This window comes from Diabrotica undecimpunctata, chromosome 4 (assembly GCF_040954645.1).
Source record: "Diabrotica undecimpunctata isolate CICGRU chromosome 4, icDiaUnde3, whole genome shotgun sequence".
In the NCBI taxonomy this organism is placed as follows: Eukaryota; Metazoa; Arthropoda; class Insecta; order Coleoptera; family Chrysomelidae; genus Diabrotica; species Diabrotica undecimpunctata.
The window spans coordinates 27,904,237-27,932,081 of record NC_092806.1 but is presented as its reverse complement, the minus strand read 5'-3'; the positions used below and the strand labels follow the sequence as shown (position 1 = coordinate 27,932,081).

The following is a 27,845-nucleotide window of genomic DNA, read 5'->3' as shown; positions in this document are numbered from 1 at the left end:
ACACAAAAAAGCAATCCTCACGAGTGGACCGTAAGAATAAAAAACAGCCCTCTTCTAATTAAAAACTCCGTCTAGATGAAATATATCTGTATAGTACCTTGATGGACTTTTGATGAATATATATATATATATATATATATATATATATATATATATATATATATATATAATTAAACGTAACGTAGAGCTACGATTAATACTATTACAGGAATTAATATTAAACTCAACAGTCTTCCGGGTTAAACCGCGTCTATTATCATTGCGCCGATTTTTCGACATTCACTTCGATAAGAAGTGTTTCGTAAAAATTCCTCTATGATTATCTGGACTATTTAAACAGAACAATATAAAAAATACTAAAGCTTCTAGATGTGGTGCTACCGTCGAATACTAAGGAATGTTGGATTAATAGAGTCACAAACGTGGAAGTGCTACGTCGTATCGGAAAAGAGCCGGACTATAAAGCGAGGACAAAAATACGCATTACTTCAAAATATAATGCATGCAAAAATAGAATGAAAAGAGAATCCAGGACATAGAAAAATATCACGATTATGAAATATTAGAGAGTGGATTGAATGAGCACCACGAATGAGCTCATTGGATCAGCTGTAAATAAAATCGGTAGTGTTATCTGTTATTCAGGTAGACTTGTATCCGCCACTGTTTTATCTGCTCGATTTTCTTTACCAATGGCGCGAAGAAAATATGATTGGCCTTTGCTGTACTAGGTAAACTGAAATTCGCAAAAATTGTACCTATAAAAAAATTAAAACAACCCTTTTTACTATCTTAATAGTTTTAATAGTAAATAGTTTTAAGATTATAAATACATATAACATAGCATTAATGTATTTTATTGAGGAACTATCCTAATCCAAGCTTCTTTTTCTTCTCCATCTCCCTGATGTATTCTTACTTTAACCAATTGTATTGGTCCTTCTGATGTTTCTATTATTTGAGTTTCTCCAGTTGCTAATGCATCACTTGTTAGTATTTCTTCGCATTCTTCTCCTTGATCTTCAGCAACCTGAAACAAATTATCAAAATCAGTATATAAATATATAGAGTAAATAATTTACAAAAACAGGAGGTAGGTATAAGCTTTACATTATAAAATTGGGTACAAGTATGCAGGGTCTTCAAAATATGTTTTTTTTTAAACGAGAAACACCCTGTTTCATTTTAAATTTAAAAACAGGTTCACTTTCTCATTACAATAATACAAAGTTGTTTTATATTATACAGGGCATTTAAAAAGTTACAACCAAATTTCAATGAAAATCGTAACAAGTTCATTCGCCCTGCAAACAATCGCCCTGTAATTGAAAATAGATAGGTACAAAAGTACAAATGGTCTTCAGTAAGAACATGACACAACCAGCACATATTAGTATAAACGGCATTCAAATTGAAAAAGTATCAAGTTACAAATACTTGGGTACTTCAATAAACGAAACTGGAGACCAAAACAATGAAATAAAAAGACGTATCGAAATTGCCAGGGCCACTTTCATAAAGATGAGGAAATTCTTCTGCAACAGAGATATAAGCATCCCTCTCCGATTAAGAATGCTAAGGGGCTACGTATTTAACACGCTATTATACGGTGTAGAGGCCTGGACTCTCAAGCAGAACAATATAAAAAATACTGAAAGTTTCGAGATGTGGTGCTACCGTCGAATGCTGAAGATAAGTTGGGTTGAAAGAGTTACAAACTTTGAAGTAATGCGAAGGATAGGAAAAGACCCAGAAATTTTGTCAACGATCAAACGAAGAAAACTCGAATATTTGGGTCACCTGATGAGAGGACATAAATACGCATTACTTCAAAATATAATGCAAGGAAAAATAGAAGGAAAACGGAACAATGGCCGTAGAATAATGTCATGGTTGCGTAATTTGAGAGAGTGGTTTGGCTGTACCACTAATGAACTCTTTAGGTCAGCTGTAAACAAGGTCAAGATAGCCTTGACAATATCCAATCTCCGATAGGAGTGGCACAAGAAGAAGAAGAAGGTACAAAAGCAACGACCTGTTGTAGCCATAGTTTTTAAATATATATCAAAATTCCTGAAAATGATTGACTTTGCTAATACTTTTGAAATCGAATTCAAGGTAAGTCAACACACAAATTCATTATTTGCTCAATATTTTTAAATGCATGAAACATGTATGTATGATAAATGATGGTGATATACAATGTATTTTATATTACCATCATAAACTAAAGTCAATGTAGTTTAATTTGTCCTATTTCTTATGCCTATACGTACTAGTTTTGAAGATATTTAAAATTGTATTGGCATTTTATGAACTAAATTTTCTTTACTATACACAAATACCTTTGAGCAACAGACCAAAATACAGTAATACAGTAAGCGGTACTGTAGAGTACTGCGAAGCTTCATACTATGTCTTCTGTATTTTTAAAATCTAAATAATATTTTTAAAATCGAATAAAGTAATTTTATTATTTATTTTTTTATAGATTTTTATAAAATTGAAAAAGTTTACATGTTTTATAACGGACGCGCCTAGTAGCGTAAATGGACTCTTCCAACTGTTTACTGCGACTGCGAATCACGAACCGCTATTTCGTTACGTGGCGCTACTTGACACTTGCCTCAGCATTTTACTATAGAGAAAAAGTAATACAACGCCAGTCTAGAAGCTTCACTTTAAAATTAAATAAATAAATTGTTATTTTCATTGTAGAAGATGTTTGAAATAAGCTCCCATAACGTCAACACAGGCTTGAAAACGATTTTCAAATGATTTACTTGCGTTTCTTATTCTAACCTTCATGTTATTAATTGTTGTTATGTTCACAGTACACTAGATCTTTATATTGTTCTGAAGCTATTTTCTTGCGGCATTTTAAAGTAATTACTATTTAAATGGGAATAAGCCACAATTAAAGGTTAAAGTACGTTTATTGACGTTTATTTATTTACTTTAACTTTTAATTGTGGCTTATTCCCATTTAAATAGTAATTATTAGATCTTTAATATAGAAGAAGTTGACTTTACTTAATCCTGGTGATCTAGCTGGCTAATGAATTGGTCTTTCTATTCCTATCCATCTAAGGTTAAGAAATGACCCATTCAATTCACCTTGAATGAGTGCCTTATGATAAGAAGGAGTTCCGTCATGTAAATACAATAATTGTTGATGGATGTTGAGTGGCAAGTTTTTAAGTAAATAAGGTAAATGATTTACAAAAACGTCTAAATAAATTGCTCCGTTTACTGTTTCTTCAAAGAAGAGTAGCCTATTGCATAATTGCCTAATATTCCATCTCAAGTGTTAATGGACCACCTAATTTGACTCTTCATAATTATATGGTACGGATTTCTAGTGGAGTAATAGTGGAAGTTATGCTGATTGACAAATACATTTTTGTGAAAGGTTGCTGCATGTCCGAATAAAATAATTTCGAAAAAATTTCTTTGTACAATTATTTTTTGCTGTGCCATTCTCATAATCTCAGCTTCTTTCAAAATCGTTCTCAAATTTTTAGTATCGCTAGATGTGGTATGCGTGCATGTGGCGTCTCGAGAGAATTTTCTGATTAGATCCGTGAGGAAACCTCCTCACATGTTCTCTGGAAGTGTCCGGCACTGACCTATTAGAAGTGGCAGATACTGAGTTCAGCCTTTATGTAACCGAACCAATGAAAGAGCTCAGATATGGAGCTGTTGATTCTAGCAGATATGGGAACCGGAATAGTCTGTGCCTCAGAAACGCAGAAGACCAATGGACCTGCCTTAGAAGATGTATGTATGACCCGGATCTCAATAATGTTGAGAACCGGGTCTTATTAATTAATGTTCAAAAAAGGAATTTTTAGACATTCAATTCAATAAAAATATTAATCAACAACCTGGTTTCCCAGAATTACAATGCAAATGTTTAATACTGCCCATGTCTAGGATGGATTGACTGCAGGGTTGAAAGTGACGAGGAAATTTCGACCAGAATAGAACTCGCACGGAAAAACTTTATTAACTGGCGTTCTGTATTATGCAGTAGAAGTCTGTCGTTGACCACACGTCTAAGAGTATTGAAGTGCTACGTCTGGTCCACTTTGTTCTATGGATGTGAAACCTGGACAACAAAAATAAAAAAATCTTAACAAATTAGAAGCGTTTGAGTTATGGTGTTACCGTCGCATGCTCAGAATCCCGTGGATAGCACACATATCTAACGAACGCGTGCTAGAGACCGTGCACAAAGAGCGAGCATTGATCAACATCATCAAAATGAGAAAGGTCCAATACACTTGTCATATAATGAGAGGACCTAAATATCGCTTACTCCGGTTAATCATTCAGGGCAAAATCGAAGGAAAACGTTGGGTCGGAAGAAAACAACTGTCCTGGCTGCGTAACATTAGACAATGGACAGGTCGAACGGTCGAGGAACTGTTTCATCTAGCTGCCGACCGAGAATCATTTCATCAGCTTGTCAATATGACGATAGCCAACGCTTGAATACACAAAGAAGATGTCTAGGATACTGTGTCCATTTCTTTTGATCTGATTGATATTTTATCCATTTGCACAGCGAAATTTTTCAAATTTATGATGTTTTTTTTTCACTGGAACTGTCTAATTTTCAAAAGCAACAATAAACAAATTTATAGTTTCATGTGTAAGATGACCCACAAGTAACTTTCAATAGTTTTACCTTTTCGGCCGTTTATAAACACACAGTCGGCATATTTGCAAGAATTTGTAATATTTGAAAAAAACGGCCTTTGTTCATTTCACTCGAGAATAGGGGATGATAGGGGAAATATATATTTGTCGTACAATACACACGTTAAAATAATGCCGAATCTCTATAAATAAGCAATTTAATCAACGATAATAAATTAAATAATTAACCATAACCAGAGGAGAAAAATATGAGCTGCTGAGAATTATTATGCAAGGAAGGATCCAAGGAAGAAGAAGCATAGAAAGAAGACGCATCTCCTGGCTGAAAAACCTTAGAGAATGGTTTAACTGTAGTTCACTACAACTTTTCAGAGCAGCAGCTAACAAAGTGACCATAGCCGTTATGATATCCAACCTCCGATAGGAGATGGAACTTTAAGAAGAAAAGAATAAATTAAAATGCAAATAAGTGGTCTACGTTAATAAATGTTTAAAAAATACAAAATTACCTGTTCAATTTCATTAATCAACTCCTCGTTATCCTCTTCGCTACCAACCTCAGCAATACTTATAGGCTGATCTATCAATATATGTTCCGTACCATCTTGATCCTGGATATACAAATTACCGTCGGACGAAGACGCGTCCAATAATTCTATTTCTTCGGTCGGATTAACAGGAATCAGATCCTCTTCTTTGATGTTAATATTAAGTCGTGGTTGATTAACTACGAAGGTGTCGTTCACATGACCTTGGGTTTGCATATGCTGAATAAAAGAAAATACAAAATAGATATACTAATCATTATTCTGATAATAATATAGTTATACAACTGTACCATACATAGTGAACTAAATTACTAAGAAGTACACTTATAGTTCTGATACACTATGCGCTCGAGGGCACCGTTGCTCTTAACGTTCTCTTTGCAACGGATTAACTGTGTTGAAAATAAAAAAAAAGGCATGTAATCAAACGAGAAAATTTAGTTAAATACGTACAAAGAAAACAAAATTTACTGTTTAATTAATCGATTTCGATTTAAACATGTTTCAAATAGAGACTGCACAAAAATATTAATTAACTTTAAACAATTAATCATAAGTATTGAAAGTTACAGTCTCTTACATTTTTAAATAACGGAAAATAAAAAGAATTTAGAAGATATGTCATTTTATAGAAGTCTTTACATATTTAAAGTACCGTTAGCTATCGTTTCTTGATGGTCGAAATAATCAGAACTCTCCTAACTGGAACAGGTTTGTTCTTTGACGGCATTACGGTAAAAACATTTATTTAGAATATTTCCAAACAGAACGTAACGGCATTTTATAATAATACTAAAGTGATAACTTTTAAAAAGGTTTTGACACCGCATAAACTGATTTCTGAAGAAATACTTAGCAAAGACAAACTTATATAATGAGTGTTGTACAAAATGTAGTAAAATAAAATAAATTTAGAGATAGATTTAGATTGTAAATACAGCGCCATAAAAAAAAATCGTATTGAGAGCAAGGCTTGGAATAACCCTTCCGTCGTTTGGGTATTTAGTCACTTCGACACAACGAATTCAAAATATAACTTTTTTACAATTTTTTTCCTTAACAAGTTAAGTGCCAGGCGTTTTGACGTGACAACGTCTTAAATTAGGTTGTGGCTCGGAGTCATTCATGAAAAAGTGTAACGCCCGCTCACGTCTGTTACAGTGAGTCACCGAACGAGAGAGAGGCCCGCCGGACCGGCGAATGCCTTGCGTCTCTCTCCCACTCAAACAACAAACAAATCGGTTCGCTGCGCGCGCAGCACTAGAGAATTAGGCGCGTTGAATCGGTGCGTGCTTCCGTGCTTGTGTCTCTGTCTTTCTCGAGCGTTCTTGGCGTTCAAGACACATTACAGCAGAAACACTTCCTTTCATTTCATATTTCTCCTATCATCGTCCTATCCTCAACAAAATCACTCAAATAGAAATTAGTTAAGTTTAAGTTTACATGTACAATGTTTTAGTAAACAAAATATATTTCTATAGTTAAAATTTGTGCAATTCTTATTTTCATTCAATTCCTTGTTCCTATTGTGCAATTTAATAATATTCATATCAATAAATATTCTACCGAGAAAAAGACGTTGTCACGTAAAATCTTCGCCCGTAAAACCGACTTTACAGGCAACCGATTTTTTTAAGCAGATTTTTTTCCATAAACTCAAATGTTTGCTTGTATCCACCCAATTGGGTATACAACAATGATTTATTAATTAAATTAGTGTAAAAAGACATGTGGTGGAAATCGAAAAATATGACTTGTAATTATATTCTCTCTCCAATGGCGCTACAAGCCAGATAGAGCATTGGCCTAGTCCAAACTATGCATCCAACCTTTCCGGTCCCGCACCGATCTTCTTCAGATTATTACGCCTAGCAAATTTTGCGCGTCCGTTCACTTCGTCCTTCCAGCTTTTCCGTAGCCTCCCTTTTGGTCTTGCGCCCTTCATTTTACTATCTAGGGCTCTTTTAGGCAATCTTTTGGTCTCCATTCTCACTACCATGACCAGCCCATCGAAGTTTAATGAATTCTGAGATCGGTGTCTCTTTGAACAGTTGGTAGAGTTCATGGTTATACCTGGATCTCCATACTCCGTTTTCGTTCTTCTTCTTGATGTACCTATCCGTTACGAATGTTGACGATCATCATGGCAATCTTTATTTTATCTACAGCAGCGCGGAAAATCTGCACAGATGTTGTACTAAACCAGATTCTGAGGTTCTTTAACCAAGATGTTCTTCTTCCTGGACCTCGTTTTCCAAATATTTTTCCTTGAAGGAGAGCATATCTGGATTCATTTCGCATAATATGTCCGAAGAATTGTAACTTTCGAGATTTGATAGTGGTCAGTACCTACCTCTCGGTTCTTATTCATTCTTCTGAGGACCTCCTCATTTGTGCCTTGGTCAGTCCACGGGATCTTAAGTATTCTCCGATATAGCCACATCTCAAATGCTTCCATTTTCTGCACATATTTTCGTTTAAGGTCCACGATTCAACATCATAAAAAAGAACAGAGAAGACGTAGCATCGCAGCATTCTTACTTTTGTATCAAGAGAGAGGTTGTGACTCTTGAAGAAGGCCCCCATCTGAATGAAGGTGGATCTAGCTTTTCCGATGCGTGCTCTAATCTCCTGGTTGTTGGTCCATTCTTCATTTATTATGGTGCCGAGGTAGTTGTAGTGCGTCACTCTTTCTACAGGGGATTGGTTGACGTAGAGTTGACCTTTTGTTATCCTTTTCTTGCTAATTATCATAAGCTTTGTCTTCTTAACGTTTATATTGACTCCATATTAGAGAGTTAAAGTGCAGGTAACACGTAAACGTTAACACTAACGTAAACGTAAAGAAATTACGTTTACGGCCACTATACGTTTTAACTGTGAAGTGTAAAACGATAAAACGTTAACGTCTAACGTGTGTTTCTAACCTTACTTTTACTCAGATTTGTTCGTTGTGGATTGTTTACAAATTTGAATGATTAGAGTGTCCTTTTATATTTTTTTCCTAGTTTAGGCAGATTTTTTTATGAAATATTTTGATGGCTTTTACAGCAGAATGGAAGATATCCTTAATATTGAAATGTTTGGGGAATCTGATTTCGAGGATAATTACATGGACGATGCTGTACTTCTACATGTATTTGGTAATAATTTATTGGGAAATTGGTTTCCATCATTTTTTTTTTTTCGATTTTTTTCACTATTCTTAGGTTACAATAATACAAACAAAAGATAAATCTTGGTTAAAGTCACAAAACAACAAAAAGTTTTTAATTTTCGGAGATTTGACAGACATTCGGTAATACTCGGAACAATTTGGATAACGTTAAGGGAATTCGTAAACGCACGCAAGGTTACGGAGACCCGTTAACGCAAACGTGTGTATTCCTCTACTGCGTACGAGTAGCTGTCAAATTATACGTTAACGTTTTGTCCCGCACTTTAACTCCCTATTGACTGTAATACGTGATTTTGTTCATAAGAACTCGTAGGTCTTCTAAGTTGTCCGCAAATACTATGGTGTCATTTGCATATCTGATGTTGTTTTGCCGGTAACCATTTAGTAGAATACCTTTTTCAGCTTCGTGCAAAGCTTCGATAAATATTCTTTCAGAGTACAGATTGAAGATTAGAGGAGACAAAATACAGCCTTGCCTCACTCCACGCATGATTTTCACATAGTCAGTGTGTTCACCTTCAACTCTGAGATTTGCTGTCTGATTCCAGTAAAGATTTCTAATTCGGTTTTCGTTAATATCTTCCATAGTTATTTCAAATACTACCAGCTTTCTTATTGTGGTTTCTGTCATCATCCATGTCTCACATCCATAACATATTATTGGTCTGATAATAGTTTTGTAGACCCTGATTTTCGATCCCAGTGTGGGTTAGGTTTAGCTATAAGAATAAGCTTTCTTTCCCGTTACTATTATTCTTTGAATTTCAGGTCCTTCTCTTCCACCTGTGTTTAATGCAACACCCAAATATCTTTCTACGATAGTTACAATATCGTCCTCTAATTCAACTGTGCGTCTGTTTCCCCTAGCTCTTGCCTGTGCTAGCTTTTTTTTCTTTTGAATATTTATTTCTAGTCCGGTCTCTTTTGCCTCTGTTTTTAACGGTGAATATATTTCTGCCGCCTGTTTCGTTCTGCGAGACATAATGCTGATATCATCGGCATAGGCGGCAACCTGTCTTGATTTGTTTGTTAGGAGGTTAGATCTTCCTATATTCAACAGTCTTATTACATATTGGAGAGTCTTGAATAGTGTCGGAGCCACTCAGTCTCCTTGCTTTAATCCTTAACTATTGAAAAGCTCTCAGTGAGCTCATTTTGTATTTTGACAGTTGCTGTTGACGAGTCCATTATTGCTTTTACTAATCGGATGTATTTTTGGAGGATTTTAAATCTACGCAATATTTAACATAACTTGTGTCTATTAACTGATTCGTAGGCCTGTTTGAAATCTATAAATATGTTGTAGACGCAACATGTCATATTCCCACGATTTGTTTCACTGTGAATAGCTGTTCAGTTGTAGATCTTCCTTGCCGAACTGTAACAATGTGCTGAAGGTTATCTATTACATACATTGGAGCAAATTATAAATTATATGTTAAAATTATATGTATTTGACAGCCCTTGTCCAAGGAAAACAATAACAAATTTGAATGTATATTGATTGGGGAGTAAGTTATTCAGATTTATGTGACATTTTCTTTTTTATTTTCTTGTTGAGTCGTGATAAAGGCACAGTTATTTCTTTATTAGGATATTGAGAAATCTTCTCAATTCTCTTTGACGAATTTTGTAAATTAGGAAAATAAAATAAAAAAACAACATATTTACCTGATACAATAACGGTTTCCTCATGAACCCTGCTCCACATACGAGACATTCATACGGCTTTTTATCGGAATGAACATATCTATGTGCATTTCGATTATCCCTACTGTTAAAAGCTTTTCCACACATTTCGCAAAGAAAAGGTTTTTCGCCGGTGTGAATCCGAGTGTGTTTTTTGAAATGTTCGGGATATACGAAAGTAGCTTCGCATACTTCACATCTGTAGGGTCTTTCTCCTGAAAAACATAAATATATAAGCACATAGCACACAAATGTAGAGATTACAATTAATTACATGGTTGACGAGGATGAGTTGATGGTCAGTGGTTAAAGGGAACCATATGTATTGCAGTTTCGCAATTTTTTATAAAATTTTAAAAATATTAAATGACAACCCTATCTAAATGCGGGAGATACGAATCAAAGGAGAAGAAAACACAACCAACTGCAAGAATTAAGCGACATTGTCGCAAGTCCCCCCAGTTTGCATCCTCGAGAATCGTCATCTACATCATCTGGTTCCTGAAGCTCGCCCACGTAGGGTTTTCACATTTCCTCGCGGCTAAAAGCTGCACCACATAATAAAGTTAAAGTTATAATATTACGGGAACATCAATAAATTAAGTCATACAAATGAGGGAGAGGGGCTTTGCTTATGAAAATGGTTTACGACAAGAGGGAGGAGGGTCTTAATGCACAATAATCGACGTCGTTTAGTGTATTTTAATTTGTCTCTAATTGTCTGCTATTGTCTCTAAAAATATATTTTTTTAGAGGAGGAGGAGGAGGAGGAACCGCAAAGTGGGCGACGCCTGGTGGTAGATTTCAAAAGCATCCACTTCGGGAAAACCTTGAAATTGTCATTAATTTGTATTTTGTATACATATTAGCGACCGGTTTATATTGTAATTATCAATGACTTCGAATTCAAAAAACTATTGCAGTGTTCCTCAATGTTCATCCTATTATAATTCACAAAAAAAATTCCATACATAAAAGTTTGGCAATGCATTTTTCGAATTGGCAAACCTATAACCAAGTACATGACTGTGTGCAGTTTACATTTTACTGAGAACGATTACTTTCCAAGTAAGTGTTGATTAAAATATTATTCATATTTTAATATATTTATATTTAATTTACTTTATAATAACACCTGAAACTAAATTGAGAAGACTGAAGAAAGATGCTGTTCCATCAGCTAAATTGCCCCAAAGGTCTCATGAAGTTATTAGTAGAAAACGTAAGGCGTAATTTATAAAATATAACGTGGCCAGCTCCAAAAACTGCCTCACCCTCAACTAAAGATCTCTGTCGACCTTGCAACCCCAAAAATAATTGAGACAATGTAAATTTTACTTTCCATGTTTCAGACATACTGTAAAAAAACAAACATTTAATTTTATTTTTATTCAGGTTTGGGAGTCAATTGCCGTATGTATAAACTCGAATCACAAACAAATAAACTTTGAAGAACGTACTCCAACTTTTACTTTGGCAAAACACACGTGTAAATGATTTATATTAAACGTTTTATAGCTTCGAGATCAAATGACAAAATTATTTGTTTTCCCGAAGTTATCGTCCATCTTTGAAATCTTGAGCGCCCCCTGTCGGAATTGGCTATCGCGAATAACATTTTCTTCTTGACCGGCTTTACAACTCGGGTGGGTCTTCGATTAACAGACCCGCAGTATGATAATTAAATTGTTTAGTCTTTTATTTTATTTTTTTATTTTAGTTTATTATCAAGACATAGTTTTTTATGTAGCTTAATATATTTTAAAGAAAATCTACGACGCACCATTAATATTTGACAGGACATAAATGTTATTCATTTCCTTTGTGACTTTATGAAAGAGTTGGAGGCAACAGTTACAAAGAGAATAACAGTTCAACACTGAAGCATTTGTCCAAATAATTCATACAAATTTTCTACAATTGAATAAACAACAGAAGGTTGCCTACGATACTTTGATAGAAGCTGTGAACATTGGATTTGGTGGAATTTACTTCCTTGATGCTGGGGAGGGACAGAAAAAACTTAACTAATTTTATTGTTATTGGCAAGGAACTGATAGCAGTAGTCCTAGCGTTGGCTTCATCTGGAATATCTGCGACTTTATTGGATGGACGAATTGCAAATTTTGTCTTAAAACTTAAAATTACCATTAAACATGAAAATTAATGAAAAACCAGATTGCAACATCGCAAAAAATATGTCGATGGCGAAGATTTTACAGGTATGCAAATTAATCGTTTAAGATAAATGTACATTGGCTCACAAGAGGTCATTACATGGACTGGGCAGAACTTTGAAAGATATTCACGACAATCCAAAACATTTTTGGTGAAGCCGTGATTTTATTTTCAGACTGTTTCTTATTTAATAAGTATTCCCCAATTAACTACTACGGACGAACTAAGCGCATGCCTAACATCATCCAATTTGTGGCGGCATGTAAAGACGCTCCAATTGACAAATAACATGCGAGTGTTTTTGCAACAAGATCAATTATTATGTTATCGAAGCAGTTGTTAAATATTGGAAATGGTAAAATCGCCATTGACATTTCGGCCAGAGATTTGTTTTACTAAACATACTCGAAATTAAGATGGTACGAAGTTCGGCGGGTCAGCTAGTTTATAATAAATAAGTACTTAGATTGATATACATGATAAAAAATTATTAAACTAATATAAGAGTCGGAATTCAAAAAGGGTTAATAAACAATATAGAATGTTGTTTCTAATAAAGGAAAAGCAAGGTAATAGCACATGACTCAGTCACCAAAACATGATGCTACTCTAAGAATAACTAGAAAAGAAGTAAAAAGAAAAGTACAACAGAATAAAACAAAATTGTTAAGCCTTACCTGTATGAGCTGCTTTAATGTGGTAGTCTAAAAGTCGTCTTCTTTTAAAACCTTTCTCACATAACGTACACCGGTATCTCTTATCGTCATAATGGGTAGCTCTTTTGTGTGATTGTAAATTGGAACGTTGACTGAATGTAGCACCACAAAATTCACATTGGTACGGTCTTTCTCCTGAAGAGTTACACTGGTTATTAGTTTATTAATAATAATTTTGAAATATAGAATTATCACCAAAACTTTTAAACTGGGCAAAACACTGTTAATACTATTACATTGCAATAGGAAAGTTGAATATTTTCATGGAAAAAATATTTAATATTATTTTTTAAGACCACTAATACTTATAAAATAATGTATGTAATGTAATTATACACAGTTTAAAATGTTACTACAAAACGCTGATGCTTGTCACGTGACTGCTTTGACGTCAAATGTTCTCAAAACGTCAAATGACGTCAAACATTGGTAAACAATTAGGGTGATATAAAGTTTTTTCGTAATGTTTTTAATAAAAGATATTGTAAAAGTTCAATAAGTACTGTGCGAAGCCTTAATGCGTAACTATTAGTAAAAGGCCTGACAAGTTATTTATTCATATTCCGCGTTCAAGAAATAATGGGAAAGTGTGAATTCATCTAGCCCACACAGATCATATCAGAAAAATAGGTGCGTCTAGTTTTTGACGAATTTTCTCCATTCTTTTCTGTTCTTCGCCACTTGTGTTGCTTTACAAGATTTACCCTTATTTTGTAATATCTTTATTATGTCACTATTCCACTCTTTTATTGGTCTGCCCCTTCTGCTTTTCCCTAGTGGTTTAGCTTCACACACTCTTTTGATTTGCGTGTTACTGTCCATCTATGTTATATGACCGAACTATGCTAATTTTTTCTTCTTTTTTGTGTTAAGCAACAGTTTAATTTCAAGTATGTTTTTTATTTCTTAATTTCTGAGTGTCTGTCCTTCTTGTCCTTATTGTTCTTCTGAGATATTTCATCTCTGCTGGTTGTATCCTACTCTGGTGTCCTCTGCTTAAAATCCAGTTTTCTGTTCCGTATGTGAACGGAATTGCGGTCCTGTGCTTTGGTGAAGCAGAGAATACTCTTTTTAACGGAATATTCTACGCACCGTTTCTATCACCGTTCTAGTCGCGGTAACTTTCTGGAATTTCGTGTTATCGAGCGAAATTCGCCGTCTGTTCCTCCGCTAATGATTTCTAGAACAGATGATCTATTTATATAAACCCGCCGAATCGACATTAGAATATCACTATTAGCGATGTGTTTTTGTAAGCGATTTCCGTGCGAATTGTAGGCGATAATTATTAATGTAATTATAATTTATGCTATTTGTAATTTAGTAAGTTTTTGGAGTGAAAATAAAGTTAGTTAAACCACGTTTTCTTCACTTTATCCTTGAACCCACAGAAAAACGTAACAATATTATTTCGTATATTGTCATCTTCGTTTTTCTTGATATTTCTTTGTTGTTAGGGAATCCTCTATTTAGTGCCTAGAATAGTTTTCCTGTACTCTATAGTCTGATGTTGAGATCGTCCTCGATACTTCCTTTTATTTATTCATGTTCTCAGGTGACTGGTATGAAGGCATATGGTTACCTTCGATATGGAGACCTCTCATAAAGAAAATATCGTTCGCTCTAAAATCCTACTGTCAGAAATGTTCGCGCCAACCACCACGCTAACACTCACGCCAACCTCCATTTAAACCAAGTCACAATGGATATCGACGTATAGTTTTCCCCATATAGTTTTCCTTTCGATTGAATCGAATGCTTTTTCCATGTGATCATTTTGATCTAAGTTTCAATATTATTTATTTTAGGTTAGAAAAATTATTTCAAAAACATATTGAAATAATTTAATAAAGATTAAACAATAGATTAAATTAAGTGACAAAAAGGTTGAAACTTACCTGTGTGTGTCCTCTCGTGGTCTCGAATCTCCGCTTTTCTGGCAAAAGCTTTTCCGCACAAACCACACACGAACGGTTTATAGCCAGTATGAACAATAGAGTGCACTTCGAGATTATGAGACGAACCGAATTGTTTGCCACACCATTGACAGCCATATTCTTTCATTCCCAAGTGTGTGCGTTCGTGTTGAGTTAGATTAGGTTGGCTTAGGAACGATTTATCACATTGGGAGCACTTATAAGGTCGCGGTCGTACGTCGTGTGTTTTTTCGTGGGCTTTATATGTATATTTGCTGGCGAAATCTTTATGGCATATTTCGCAGACGTACGGACGGACCCCTTAAAAAACAAATATATAGCTCTATATAATATATCTGTATGTATATATATACATATATATATATATATATATATATATATATATATATATATACAGGGTGATCAGCTTTACAAAAGGAGGCAACTGTAAGTTTCACATTTTAAAATTAGCTACAAATAGCCTAAAATCCCACTGCAGGATCACTACGTTCATAACGTAATTAATCAAACTCACATTTTTACATACAATTAAAATTAGGTAATACATACCTTGGAATTACCCTGTTAAGACAGAGATGAGAGTACTGAGAAGAATTAGCATATATTTTTAATTCTTCTTCTTCTTCGCGTGACTAGGATTACTCCTGTTTGTCTGCCTCTTATTCTGTTTCAGTCGTTGTTGACTGTACATTATCTTTCCACCTTTTTGGCGGCCTTGCAACGGGTCTTCTGCTATATGGCTTGTTGTTTTTACAGATGTTCGTTAATCATTTTTAATTCAATTAATAGTATTTAATTTTTGAGACAAAATTTTATTTCATTCATTTATTTGTTAAATAACATACACTGCTCATGACATATATGCATGTTTTTTTTATATCAAATTAAAGCTAATTTTTTTCTTAATATCGACACCGTGTTATGGAAGACCCTGTATAATTGTAACTAATTTTAAAATGTGAACCTTACAGCTTCCTCCTATTTTTGTAAATAACTTTTTTTTGATAATATGTATCTTATAATAACAGATATAACAGATTTTGTCACAAAAGTTGATCACCCTGATACCAGAAATAAATATCAATGGACCTCCAACTTTTGTTTTTCATCTTAAATTAAACCTAAACATAAAATAAGTCTTATATTGTGTTTGATGTAATTTAGGATTATCTTTATGTCTTACATTTACTTTACACAAAACATACCTAAATGTGTATTGACGTGCTCATCCAGTAGATTCTTGCTGTTATACTTTTTGCCACAAGTTTCACACACCCATGCCTTCGTTTGTGGATTGTGCATGCGTTTATGGATGCGAAATAACCTTAGATTGCTGAAAATTCTATTGCAAACCTCACACTGAAAATCCCCTTCTTCAGCAGCAACATGTTCATCTAAATGAGCTGACAATTGATTTCGTTTACAAAAATCCTGCCCACAAACGTCGCAAATGTATAATCGAAAGCCGTGCTCTTCTTTAACGTGAGCTACTATCGCTTTTGAGTCTCCTGCGACTGTCTCGTCTCCCTGACACAATACACACGTGTAAATGTTACCATCCTTAAGTACAACTGGTAATGAAATAGGAGCAGTGATGTTTCTTTCTTCTTCAAAGACAGTTTCTATGGGATAGGATAGCTTCTTTCTTAAGATGATTGGTTTTTTCTCTAAACTATTAGATGTTGATATTTTTATTGTCCCGTCTGTACTGGTCGAGTCTAACTTTAACAAATCTGAAAAAAAGGTTAGTTAATTGAAAATTGTCTCCCAGGATTGATTAAAAATAACAAGACCGAAGCTGAGATACATAGAACAAAGAGAAAATGATAAATACTTTAAAATAAAAAATTGGAGAAGAATCCTGGAATAAGCCAAGACCCAAAAAGGATTGTCATTGCCAGTGCTGCTGATGGTGATATTAGTTTCCTTAGTGCTCTAGAATTATTTCTATCTAACATTACGTCCAATTTAAATTTAATCATAAAGAAGAATCCACATAATTCCTGAAATTTTTCCTGATATTTTGGAAGTGTGTTACCATTTTTTATCAATATAGTTTTTAATAATGTTGATAATGTTGTTACATATTTTTAATATAAATATGTTTATATGGGATTTAGCCACAATTGGTTGTAATAAAAATTACGTTTTATAATTGTTTTTTGACTTTTTGATTTCCACTCCGGAAATCATTTTCAAAAAAAAATTATTTTAAATTAGTGAGCTATTATTAATGACAAAATACTATTAAATACCCATTATCATTTATAGACCAGGAATTTCACAAGACTGAAGAAAGGAAACAACAAAACAACCAAAGCAATCCAGAAACTATTAACAGGTTTAAGGTAGTTATGCATATTTAACAGTTAATTTATTAACACAGCATAAAATAATTGCTTAAGAAGTACTTAGCAAAATATACTGAGTGCTACACAAAATTTGTAATTTGAAAACAAGTAATACTTGTTGATGTCATCTATTTCTATGTAGCTAATGTTCAACTAATTATGGAATGCAAACAATTACAAATACACATACAAATATTTTACCTTTAAACTCGCCATCGTTGATACTAGAAACCTCAATTATATTAGACTTTTTACTAAATACTCTAGTTAAAGTGGAAGGGTCAAAATCTGAATCAGATGAGTTCTCCATTGCTCCAGAATCCAAAATTTCTCCTTCGACATTTGAAAAAGTTTGATATTCGATATTTTCTTCAATTTCCATTTCCTCAGTTTCTTCTCCTTGTTCTACATCACTCGTAAATGCAACTTCATTAGTGTCCTCTTCTAGTTTTATTTGAAAGCTGTTGTTTTCCGTTAATACCTGTAATTTTATTATATTTTATGCTATTACTTAATAATCAATGTTAGTGTATTAGTGTAGCACAAACAATAATCTACATTGTGAATTTATAACTCCAATATCCTTGAAGTGTATAAAAAGTTATAAAAAATAAGAGCAAGAATTTAAAATATCCCAAGAACTTATGAGATGAAAAAAAAAATCGTAATTACTTTTTTTTACTTGATATCTCCATAAAGGATATAGGGTATAAAGGAGAAATATTGTAAGAAATTTTCCAAATTCCTCTTTATATCGGTGAAAACTTTATTTTAAGATAAATGACAAAATGTTGGGGGAAAAGTGATTTTTGCAACATATCTCCAGCAATAGAGCAGCAAATATAAATTATTCTTTTATATCAAATCTTTTTAAGCCTCTGTCTAAAAGGAAATTATTCAGGTACATTATACAGTGTACAACAAATGATATTACTGATGACCTGAATAGAAAAAAAAAAACACTTAATGAGTTAATTGTGAAATTGAGTGACAATCCTTTATAAGGGATAGCAAAATATCATTTAAGGAATTCATTCACTATAATATATATCAAAATCTTCCATCTACACCCCTAAATGAGAGAATTTTCATCGATCAGAAAATTTATAATGTACATTAGATGCCTTTTTGGATAGTAAACTCATACCTATATAAAACTTTCAGAAACAGAGACATGTGAATATGATGGCAATTTCGATGACCTTAACCACTGGATGTTTCAGTGTAATTATATCAAGATGCCACAAAATTTTTATTTGATACCTTCTCTAAACAAAAAATTATCCTGCTGCAAATTGTTGTTTCTCTGCTCTATTTAAGCAGCTGTAATTCCATTATCAGATGCGTTGTATGGGATTTTTTAAAACACACTAAAGATAAAATTTAGGCTATTTTTCCAATAGTAGGTTTTGTGAATGTGAAATAGTAGGACTTTAGTTCTAGTATGTTCTGCTGTCTTTCCTTTTATGTTATTATTTCGTAACTGTTGTCTGTCTTATTTGTCTTTTATAAAACAAAGTAGCTATTCATATTGTTCTCGTATGGGAAGCTTAGAAAATCAGGTGGGTGTGTCAGCAAAATAGTAATTAAAATAAAGTACTTACCTATTATAAATTAAAAAAAATTATGGAAATATTAAATTATTAATCCTCAGCAAAACAAATGTTATTATAAGATCCCACTGCAGGATCACTATGTTCATAACATATTACATCAAACTCACATTTTTACATAAATTTAAAAATAGGAGAATACATTATTATTTGAGAATGATTGATTTTTAATTCAATAAATAGTGTTACGATAGATAATGACGTGTCATATGACTCAAAACTGTAAACATATTTATTACTAATAACTTTTCTATTCAAGTATTTTCTAGATCGTAAATATACCTGCCGGCAGAAATCTCTAGAGCCATGAGTCCCCCTACGATATAAAAAAAAAGCCTGTTTACATTGATGGAACTGCTTTTTATGGAAGGTCATCGATTCATCGCCGGGATTCAAGAACTAACGGCATTTTATATTTAAAGAAGGAACTCTACTGAAAACAGTTAGTTTTTGAACATTGCGTCGCGTTTTAAAATGTAACGCACGAATTATAATAAATGTAGATAAATTATATAATTATTAAGTGTGAAATAAATTAGTAATAGACTTTAATAAATTTGTAAGTGTTATAAATAGAACCTTTAATAATAAATAAAAACAATAAATTAGATTAATAATAATATTACAATAGTAATTAATTTTTGAACAAAAATTTTATTTGATTAATTTATTTTTGAAATAAAATACGCTGCTCATGAAGTGTATGCATGTTTTTTATATCAAATTAACACCTTCACGGCGGTTCGGGACCCCGAGGTCCTGTACATGTAATGATCTAAAATTTTTGTAGAAATCTTTCTTGACATTACTAATATACGAAATGCGTATTTCCACTATTAGTCAACCGATGTCGATAGTTCAAAGAGCGCCTTGTGTAGAATTTCGCGGCAAATCTCATAGTAACTGAAATGAAGTTCGTGACCCGGGCGACCCTAGCCGTAATATAATAATAATTTTGATCGTAACACGGTACGTACCGCGGAGGTCTTCCGATCTGTTTAAGTTTTGTGTCAAACTTGCAGTATTATATTAATCTTTGAAGGTAAGCTATTAGTACCTATCGATTTATTTATAGTTTTTAGACAAAACTACACTAATATTTTAACAAAAACACATTAAAATTACTATAAAGTTTTGGTTTATTTTGCAATCTAAACCATTTTAGACACAGATATTTTTCCATTGTTTTATAATTGAATACTATATGATTATATTCGTAAGACACAAGGTAGAATCTATATAAAATATAGATATATATGTGTGTGAAGATGCTTTGCATTGTAAAATAAACTTTTAATTGTTTATTTCATTGCACTGTGCCTTTTATACAAATATGATATTTTTGTTCCAGTGTTTCAAAAATGGACAGAAGAGCGACCAAAATATTAAAACTAGCTCTCGAAACTGACAAAGAAAACCAATCTTCTGAACCAAAAGTCATTGTACAGAAACTAGTAGATTATGACGAGTCACCTGCATGTTCCGTTTTTTCGGAAGAATCTGGTAATAATCCATTACAAGAGCAAAATGGAAATTATTTTGGAATGGTTACAAAAGTTACTCATGAAGAAACAGTAAATCAAGACAATTATATTAGGGAAGATGTGTTAGAAGAAGAAATTGAATATGACCCCTCTGAGAATACTACTATGTGTGAAATAACTGATATCGAAGTATCAAGTGACAATGATGATGAGCCATTTTCTAATGACGACTCTATAATAGATACAAACTACATGCCGTCTTCTGAAGAAGAGTCAATTTCTGAAGCAGAATCAGATTTATTTTCTGCTTCAGATGCAGGGGATCAAGATAATCAATACTCTGACCAAAATGTCACTAACATTCAAAGTCAACAATGTGACCTATGGGGGCCTATTTTTCCGAAACTCGATCCGTTTGTAACAAATTGTACACAAAAGTTAAATGTTAATATGGAAAATATCAAAGAACCCCTAGATGCTTACAGGCTTTTTTTAACCGACGATGTTTTGGAACTGATTATTAGAGAAACTAATATGTATGCAATCCAAAAATTAGATATTTCCAAGAAAAGTAAGCAGAGAGTTGAATGGAGTAATACCGATAAAAATGAAATTTTATCATTTTTTGCAATAATTTTAACAATGGGCTTAGTTCCTTTGCCGACACTTAGTGCTTATTGGAGTAAAGACGAAATGTTTCATAATGCATTTGTAAGTTCCATCATGCCCCGTGATAGATTTTTAACATTGCTCAAATATCTACATTTTTCCGATAACACCATTCCTAGTGAAAATAGGCTCTGCAAAGTAAAACCATTGCTTGATATACTGCTGGAAAACTTTAAGTCTGTCTTGACACCTGGCCAAGAGATTATAATAGATGAAAGCATGATTCCTTGGAGAGGCAGATTGTTATTCAAACAGTACATTCCGAATAAAACACATAAATATGGCATCAAACTATACAAATTATGTACAGTAGATGGTTATACGCACAATATGATAGTTTATGCAGGTAAAAACTACGATACGGTTAATATTAGCAGTAACAATCATTCAGAAGGCATTGTACTCAAATTAATTTTAAGTTTAGACCAGAAGGAGGGCAGAACCTTATACTTCGATCTAATAGAAAAGGGATTCCAAAATCTTTTGAAAGAAAGATGAAGAAATCTGAGGTGTATGGAGAAGAAAGTGGGAATTTAAGAATAATAAAGTGGATAGATAAGAGACCAGTTTTGATGATCACCTCTGATGTCACACATGAAGCGATCCTTGTAGAAACTGGTAAAAAAGATAGAAAAGGTAATGAAATAAAAAAACCAAAATGTATTATTGATTACAATAAAGCTAAAAAAGGTGTGGATATAAGTAATCAAATGTCCGCCTATTTTACGGTTTTGAGGAAATCACTAAAATGGTATCGAAAGCTTTGTTTCGAGTTGCTTTTTGGAACGTGTGTTGTAAATGCATGGGTCGTTTTTCAGTTAGCCACAGGAAAAAAGTTGTCTATGATGCAATTTAGAAGGCAATTAGCTCGATCATTAGTGACTACGAATACTAGAGATACAATAAATAAAACACCAAAACGAAAAATCCATACATTTGTAAAACCGGAGGGTAAAGGACGCAAACCAAGGAAAAAGTGTGTAGGATGTTACACAATGTTACGGAAATCACTTTTAAGTCGAGAAGCAGATAAGAAAGTAAGAAAAGTAATCAGCTATTGTGCTGATTGTACAGGTCAGCCAGGATACTGTTTACCTTGTTTCAACGAGAACCATGTAAATTAGTTTTTAATGCATATTTGTTAATTTTGTCCAGGTATTTCTTTTATAAATAAAATAGATTTTTTCTTTTAAAAATTAGTCTTATTTTTTATTATATTTAGTTCCTGATAAAACCTTGTATTTAAAACATAATTGTCGACATTTATTTCACATATTAGAATTTTAAGAATATTTGTTTATATGAAAAAAACAACGTTTAAAAAACGGTACGATTAGGGACGCCGGAGACCCGAATCGTATATGAATAAAATCTTGATACAGGACGCCCGGGGCCCGAATCGTATTTTAACAGCTTCAGTGGAAATACTACCCGTCGTGAATGTGTTAAAGCTAATTTTTTTCTTAATATTATGTAAGGTTGCCTGAGAAAAAATGGTCATAAATTAGGGGCATAGTTAGGGCAGCTGTTAAAAACGCGAGCTATCAAAGATAAAGTAAAATAAAGTTAGCCCACAACAACACTGTGACAAGGTTTGACAAGTGATAATATGTATAATATGTGTATGTATATTATATATATATATATATATATATATATATATATATTATATATATATATATATATATATATATATATATATATATATATATATATATATATATATATATATATATATTTATTGATACCTCTTGTTTTTAACAGCTGGAAACCCTAATTTGTGACCATTTTTTTCTCAGGCAACCTTATATAATCATATTAAAAAAATTAGATTTAATTTGATATAAAAAAACATGCATATATACGTCTTAAGCTGCATATTTTATTTAAAAAATAAATGAATGAAATAAAATTTTTGTTCAAAAATTAATTACTATCAATTGAATTAAAAATATTTGTGGCCACTTTTTGACTGGCAAACTATTATCAATGTATTCTCCTAATTTTAAATGTACATATCCGGGGTTCAAAGACAGTACCTCCTAAGTGACATTTTTATTAAAATCTGTTTTGTCATATAATCTAGTTTAGGATATACAGATCCATCTATTGGCAGTTCTAAAGAACCAAATATTTCAGGCCTTAGGTAGAAAACTGTAAGGGAACGTTAAGTCGTAAATGCGCCGTAAAAATATTTTAAAACCAGTACCTCGTATGGTGCAGTTTGTACAGTATGTCAGTGGGCATGTTTGAGTGTTGTTGTTTTGATCGCCGTTATTTGAAGTTTAAAGGTAAAATGGAGATTTTATTAAAATCAACTGTATTTATTCTGTTAAATACAACATAATTTGGCTGTCTAAAGCAGTGTTTGTGTTGCTGTTGATTAATATTTCTCTTATAAACTGTTTTATTTATAGGTGTCACCTACGAGATCCAGCCTTCAATACAGTTACCGAGTTAGTGCACTTAAAAAGCATAATGCCATTTTCCAGTCATACTAAGGAAATGATGCGGTTAGTTAAAGTTAAAACAGGTGAAACAATATCTTCGCCATCTAAACGAACGTATCAACAATAATAAAGAAACCGAGAATATTGATCCAGAGAGTGACTGTCATCAAGCGCAGAAAAAATTAAATACCCTGTCTAATTCGGTTTTATTGGTAATAGATAATGCTCAGTCTATTGCACCAGTTCTTTCTCCAAAAGAAATGGAAGATATAATTAACAACGCTACTGTGGTTTTTGATGACAGTTTTAGTTGCTTGGAGAATATACATGAGACATTAGACTTGCTGGAAAATAATAGTATTATAGAAAATTCTTTAGAAAATAATCATACAAGTCTACAAAATGTTATGGAAAAAACTACCAACAATGAACTGATCGACATTAGCCAACAATTCTCAAAGTGAAAATAATACTTTAGTTGAATCTACTAATCCAGAAAAAGAGGATAGTGACGAAAGTTATGAGCCAGAAATGGACGATGAAAGATTTGACACAAATTCTAGCTTAAGTTTCGAGATTGAATGTGACGCATCAAACGCAACAGATCAAGAAATCAATAAACCAAGAGAACCGAAAGAAAGATGAAAACAAGATGCAAGTCAGTGCAAACAATAAATCTACACCAAAATGTTTTCTTATCTCGGAGGAAGACAGTAACAAGTTATTTAAAATGTTTTGGGAGAAAATGTCTTGGGATCAGCGCAAAATTTTTGTGTCCAACACCGTTGATGTAAGTAAAAAAACAAGACTAAAAAAATTAGACCATGAGTCTCGCCGTAATGTAACATTTCAGTATAGCCTGAAAGTTAATAATGAAAATGTTCCTGTATGTAAATCTATGTACCTTGGAACATTAGCTTTAGGAGAGTGGTCTGTAAGATCTTGGGTGATGGAAAACCAAAATGGAATGAATGAAACATTTAAAAACAAAGTTAGTACGCGGAAGCCACAAGTAAATATATTTAAAAAAGATCAAGAATTTTTAAGCAGTTTTCTGAACAATCTCAACAAACTGCCATCCCATTACTGTCACAAAGACACTGATAGACTTTATCTGGAGAAAGTGTTTCAGTCTGTTTCAGATTTGTATAGAGCTTACTTCAAATTTTGAACAGAAAATGGAAAGACTCCATTAACTCACACTTGTTTAAGAACTATGATGGACACAATGAAGTTGTCTATTTTTTATCCACGCAAAGACCATTGTGACAGTTGTTTTAAATTTAAAAATAGAAATTTATCTGAAAAAGAATATAATGACCACATAATCAGAAAAGATCTAGCTAGAAGTGAGAAAGAATGTTACAAAAAGGAGGCTATTGAAGGAAAACTTTTTGTTATTACGATGGATGTTCAGTCAGTGAAACTATCTCCTCAATTACCGGCCAGTGCACTCTACTATAAAACTAAACTTTGCTGCCATAATTATACTATCTATAATTTGGCTAGTAGCCAAGCTAGTTGCTATTGGTACAACCAGACAGAGGCAGATGGTCAGGCTTCCACCTACGCATCTTTTCTGAAACATTATTTGGAAGAATATTTTCTGAACTCATCACACAAACTTCCCATAACTATCTGTTCGGATGGGTGTACTGCTCAAAACCGGAACAGTGCAATGTCTAATACTTTGTTTTTCTTATCTGAAAAATACAATGTCATTATTGACCAAAAATTTTTAGAAAAATGTCACGTAAATGGTGTGTGATTCAGTGCACAGCTCTATTGAAACAGTCCTAAAAAATAGGAAAATTTATCTTCCTAATGACTATTTAAGGTTAACGAAGGAAGTTAGGCATAAAAATCCATTTACAGTAGTAAATTTTGATTACACCTTTTTCCAAAATTTTGGCGACAAAAATCTTATGAAATCTAAGTCTATTAGACCTAGTAAATTAGTTGGTGGTAATACAGTTACAGATACTCGTGTTTTAAGATATACTAATGGAAAACTATTGTTTAGAATCAATTTTGAAGATTCCTTTGAAGAAATCTCAACCATACCAAAAAATGTTGATTTTTCTATTATTAAATTTCCCCCATAGAATAGACCAGCAATTTCAAAAACAAAGTATGACCACCTACAAATAATCAAATCAGTTATTTCTAAAGACTGTTGGTATTTTTATGATTTGTTGTCGTATAAGTCTTAATCTTAATTAATGTTTATAATATTAGTACTAGTGCATGATTTGTTCCTCATTGCCATAATTTTAAGATTTTGTTACCTTGTTTTTTAGATTTTAACAATCAGAATAAACTAATATTTGCTTTTTTTTCCTTTTCTGTTTTATGTAGTTTTTATTTAGGTAAGTATGTATTTATCTATTTATTATTAAATAAATACAAATTTGAAGAATGAGATACTCTTGTCTTTAATTTTCCTAATAACAGCGATAATACAAACATTAACCATTAAAGAAATGAACATTACCTCGTATGTGACAGACAAAAACAGACATTACCTCATAAGTGACTTAATTTTTTTTTTAATTTTGCTTCACAAATTTAAAAGATTTCAAAAAATAACTACATCTTATCAACTCTTAAAAAGTTTTTTGTTCATCCTGTAAAATTAGCTACTTGTTACTTACGAGGTACTGTCTTTGAACCCTTGATATGTAAAAATCTGATCCTGCAGAGAGATTTTAGACTATGTGAGGCTAAATAGATCTTGAACCTAAATCCAAACAAAGTTTTTTTAAGGACTAAAAACATGCAAATTCAACTTTATAAAAATACTGATAATTCTGAAAAACCTGCAAAACATACATACTTGTGTAGAATCTTCATCGGATGATGGAATAAATAACATCTTCTTAGGAGAAATATTTTTTGCTTGTGTGATTTCACTTTCAGCGTTTTCTGTAAATACACTATCTTCTTGTCCACTTGTTTCAAAAATTTCATTTTTAATTTCAGCTACTCTTGTTTGTAGTTCTTCTAGTTCAGTTAAATAGGAAAAACACTTTTTGCAAATTAATTGGACATTTTCTGGATCTTCTTTAATATCTTTGTCTAGCAGTGTTGACACTAAAGATACTATATGTAAGTCTGATTCTCTGTTGGACTAAAATTTTAATTCAATATTAATACTTGTTAGTTCAACTGGACAAAATAAAAAGTAATTAAGACGAATTAATTAATAAGTAATTAAAACTAAAATTAGGATTAAACAGGATTTGTGATATGCAAAGACAAAAATGAAAAAAGAAATTGTACAATGGGAAAAATGTTTTATTATAAAAAAAAATAACAAAACAGTATAAAAAAGTTATGGCTAGACTGGCAAAGGGATTCTAACATTTTAAATTAATAAAAGTAAGGATATTTTAAATACAAATAACTGCTTCCATTGAGGCAAAGAGTGAGTTACAAGAATTAATATAATAATAATTACCTAATTTAATAAAAGAATAAACAATTAAATAAAGAAGCTTTACTTTGTTGAAAATATAGACTGCATAGAGAAAATGCATCCTTTCACCACCAGTCTTCAGATAATTAGGTATATAATATATTAGAAATATGGTGACCAAACTAAATTATATTCAATAATTAAATTATAGAACAGCTTAAAAAAAGCACAAATAAAAAAAAATAGAATAAGCAAATATAAATGATTTCAGACGCTAAGACAATCCAGAAACTCTTCTAGCCACCTATTTTATATAAGAGGTTGAATACTCCATACTCGGAAAAGAGGTAACCATTGAAGATGGCTTATATTTAAAAAAACCAAAAAACAAATCTTAATTGTTATAAATTATAATAGTAAATCAACACCGTTAAGCAATGTGCTATTTTCTAAGTCTATATCCGAACTAAGAATAATGTATCTTTACTTAATTATTTTCAATTTCAAATTTTTTATTATTTCTATACTTACATCTGCAGCAAATATTTCTATATAGTCAGCACAGGGATCCCAAGCCCCATTGCATATTATACAATGCAAACCTTCTGCAGTCATTTTAAAAGTTACTGTTCAATATACATCACCCAGGAATTATTGCTAAAATGTTAATAAAACATTAATTTTAGATATAAAAACTACTGACGTAATTAACAGCCATACCTGACTCTTTTATGACAAACTCCAAAATTGGATTAACCATATTAAAGCAATAAATATACTTTATTTGTATCTAGTTAGATTTTTACCTTTCAAATTTTGTAGATATTTTAGGGGAACACTTTATTTTCGTTAAGAAACAGGGCTGCTAACAAATGCTGCCAAGCTTGAGAATGTTAAGCTCAATCCAAATCGATTTCTACTGCGTTGGTACAGTGACGGGTATGGTACG

General features: G+C 32.5%; 1 protein-coding gene across 2 annotated transcripts; it reads right to left on the bottom strand.

The window, feature by feature from the left end:
• Positions 1 to 788: 788 nt before the first annotated feature.
• Positions 789 to 27,845, bottom strand: LOC140439350 (uncharacterized). 2 transcript variants are annotated; one of them, XM_072529198.1, is made up of 10 exons: positions 27,703 to 27,845; positions 27,428 to 27,553; positions 26,315 to 26,608; positions 17,464 to 17,743; positions 16,117 to 16,644; positions 14,873 to 15,211; positions 12,936 to 13,109; positions 10,063 to 10,295; positions 5,175 to 5,432; positions 789 to 1,030 (listed from the first exon to the last, which is right to left on the bottom strand). In XM_072529198.1, exons 2-10 carry the CDS (start codon positions 27,509 to 27,511, stop codon positions 857 to 859), a joined length of 2,364 nt encoding a protein of 787 aa, XP_072385299.1. In that variant the 5' UTR covers positions 27,512 to 27,553; positions 27,703 to 27,845; the 3' UTR covers positions 789 to 856. The 2 variants fall into 2 exon arrangements, with proteins under 2 accessions (XP_072385299.1, XP_072385300.1); XM_072529199.1 differs by having other exon boundaries at positions 27,617 to 27,769.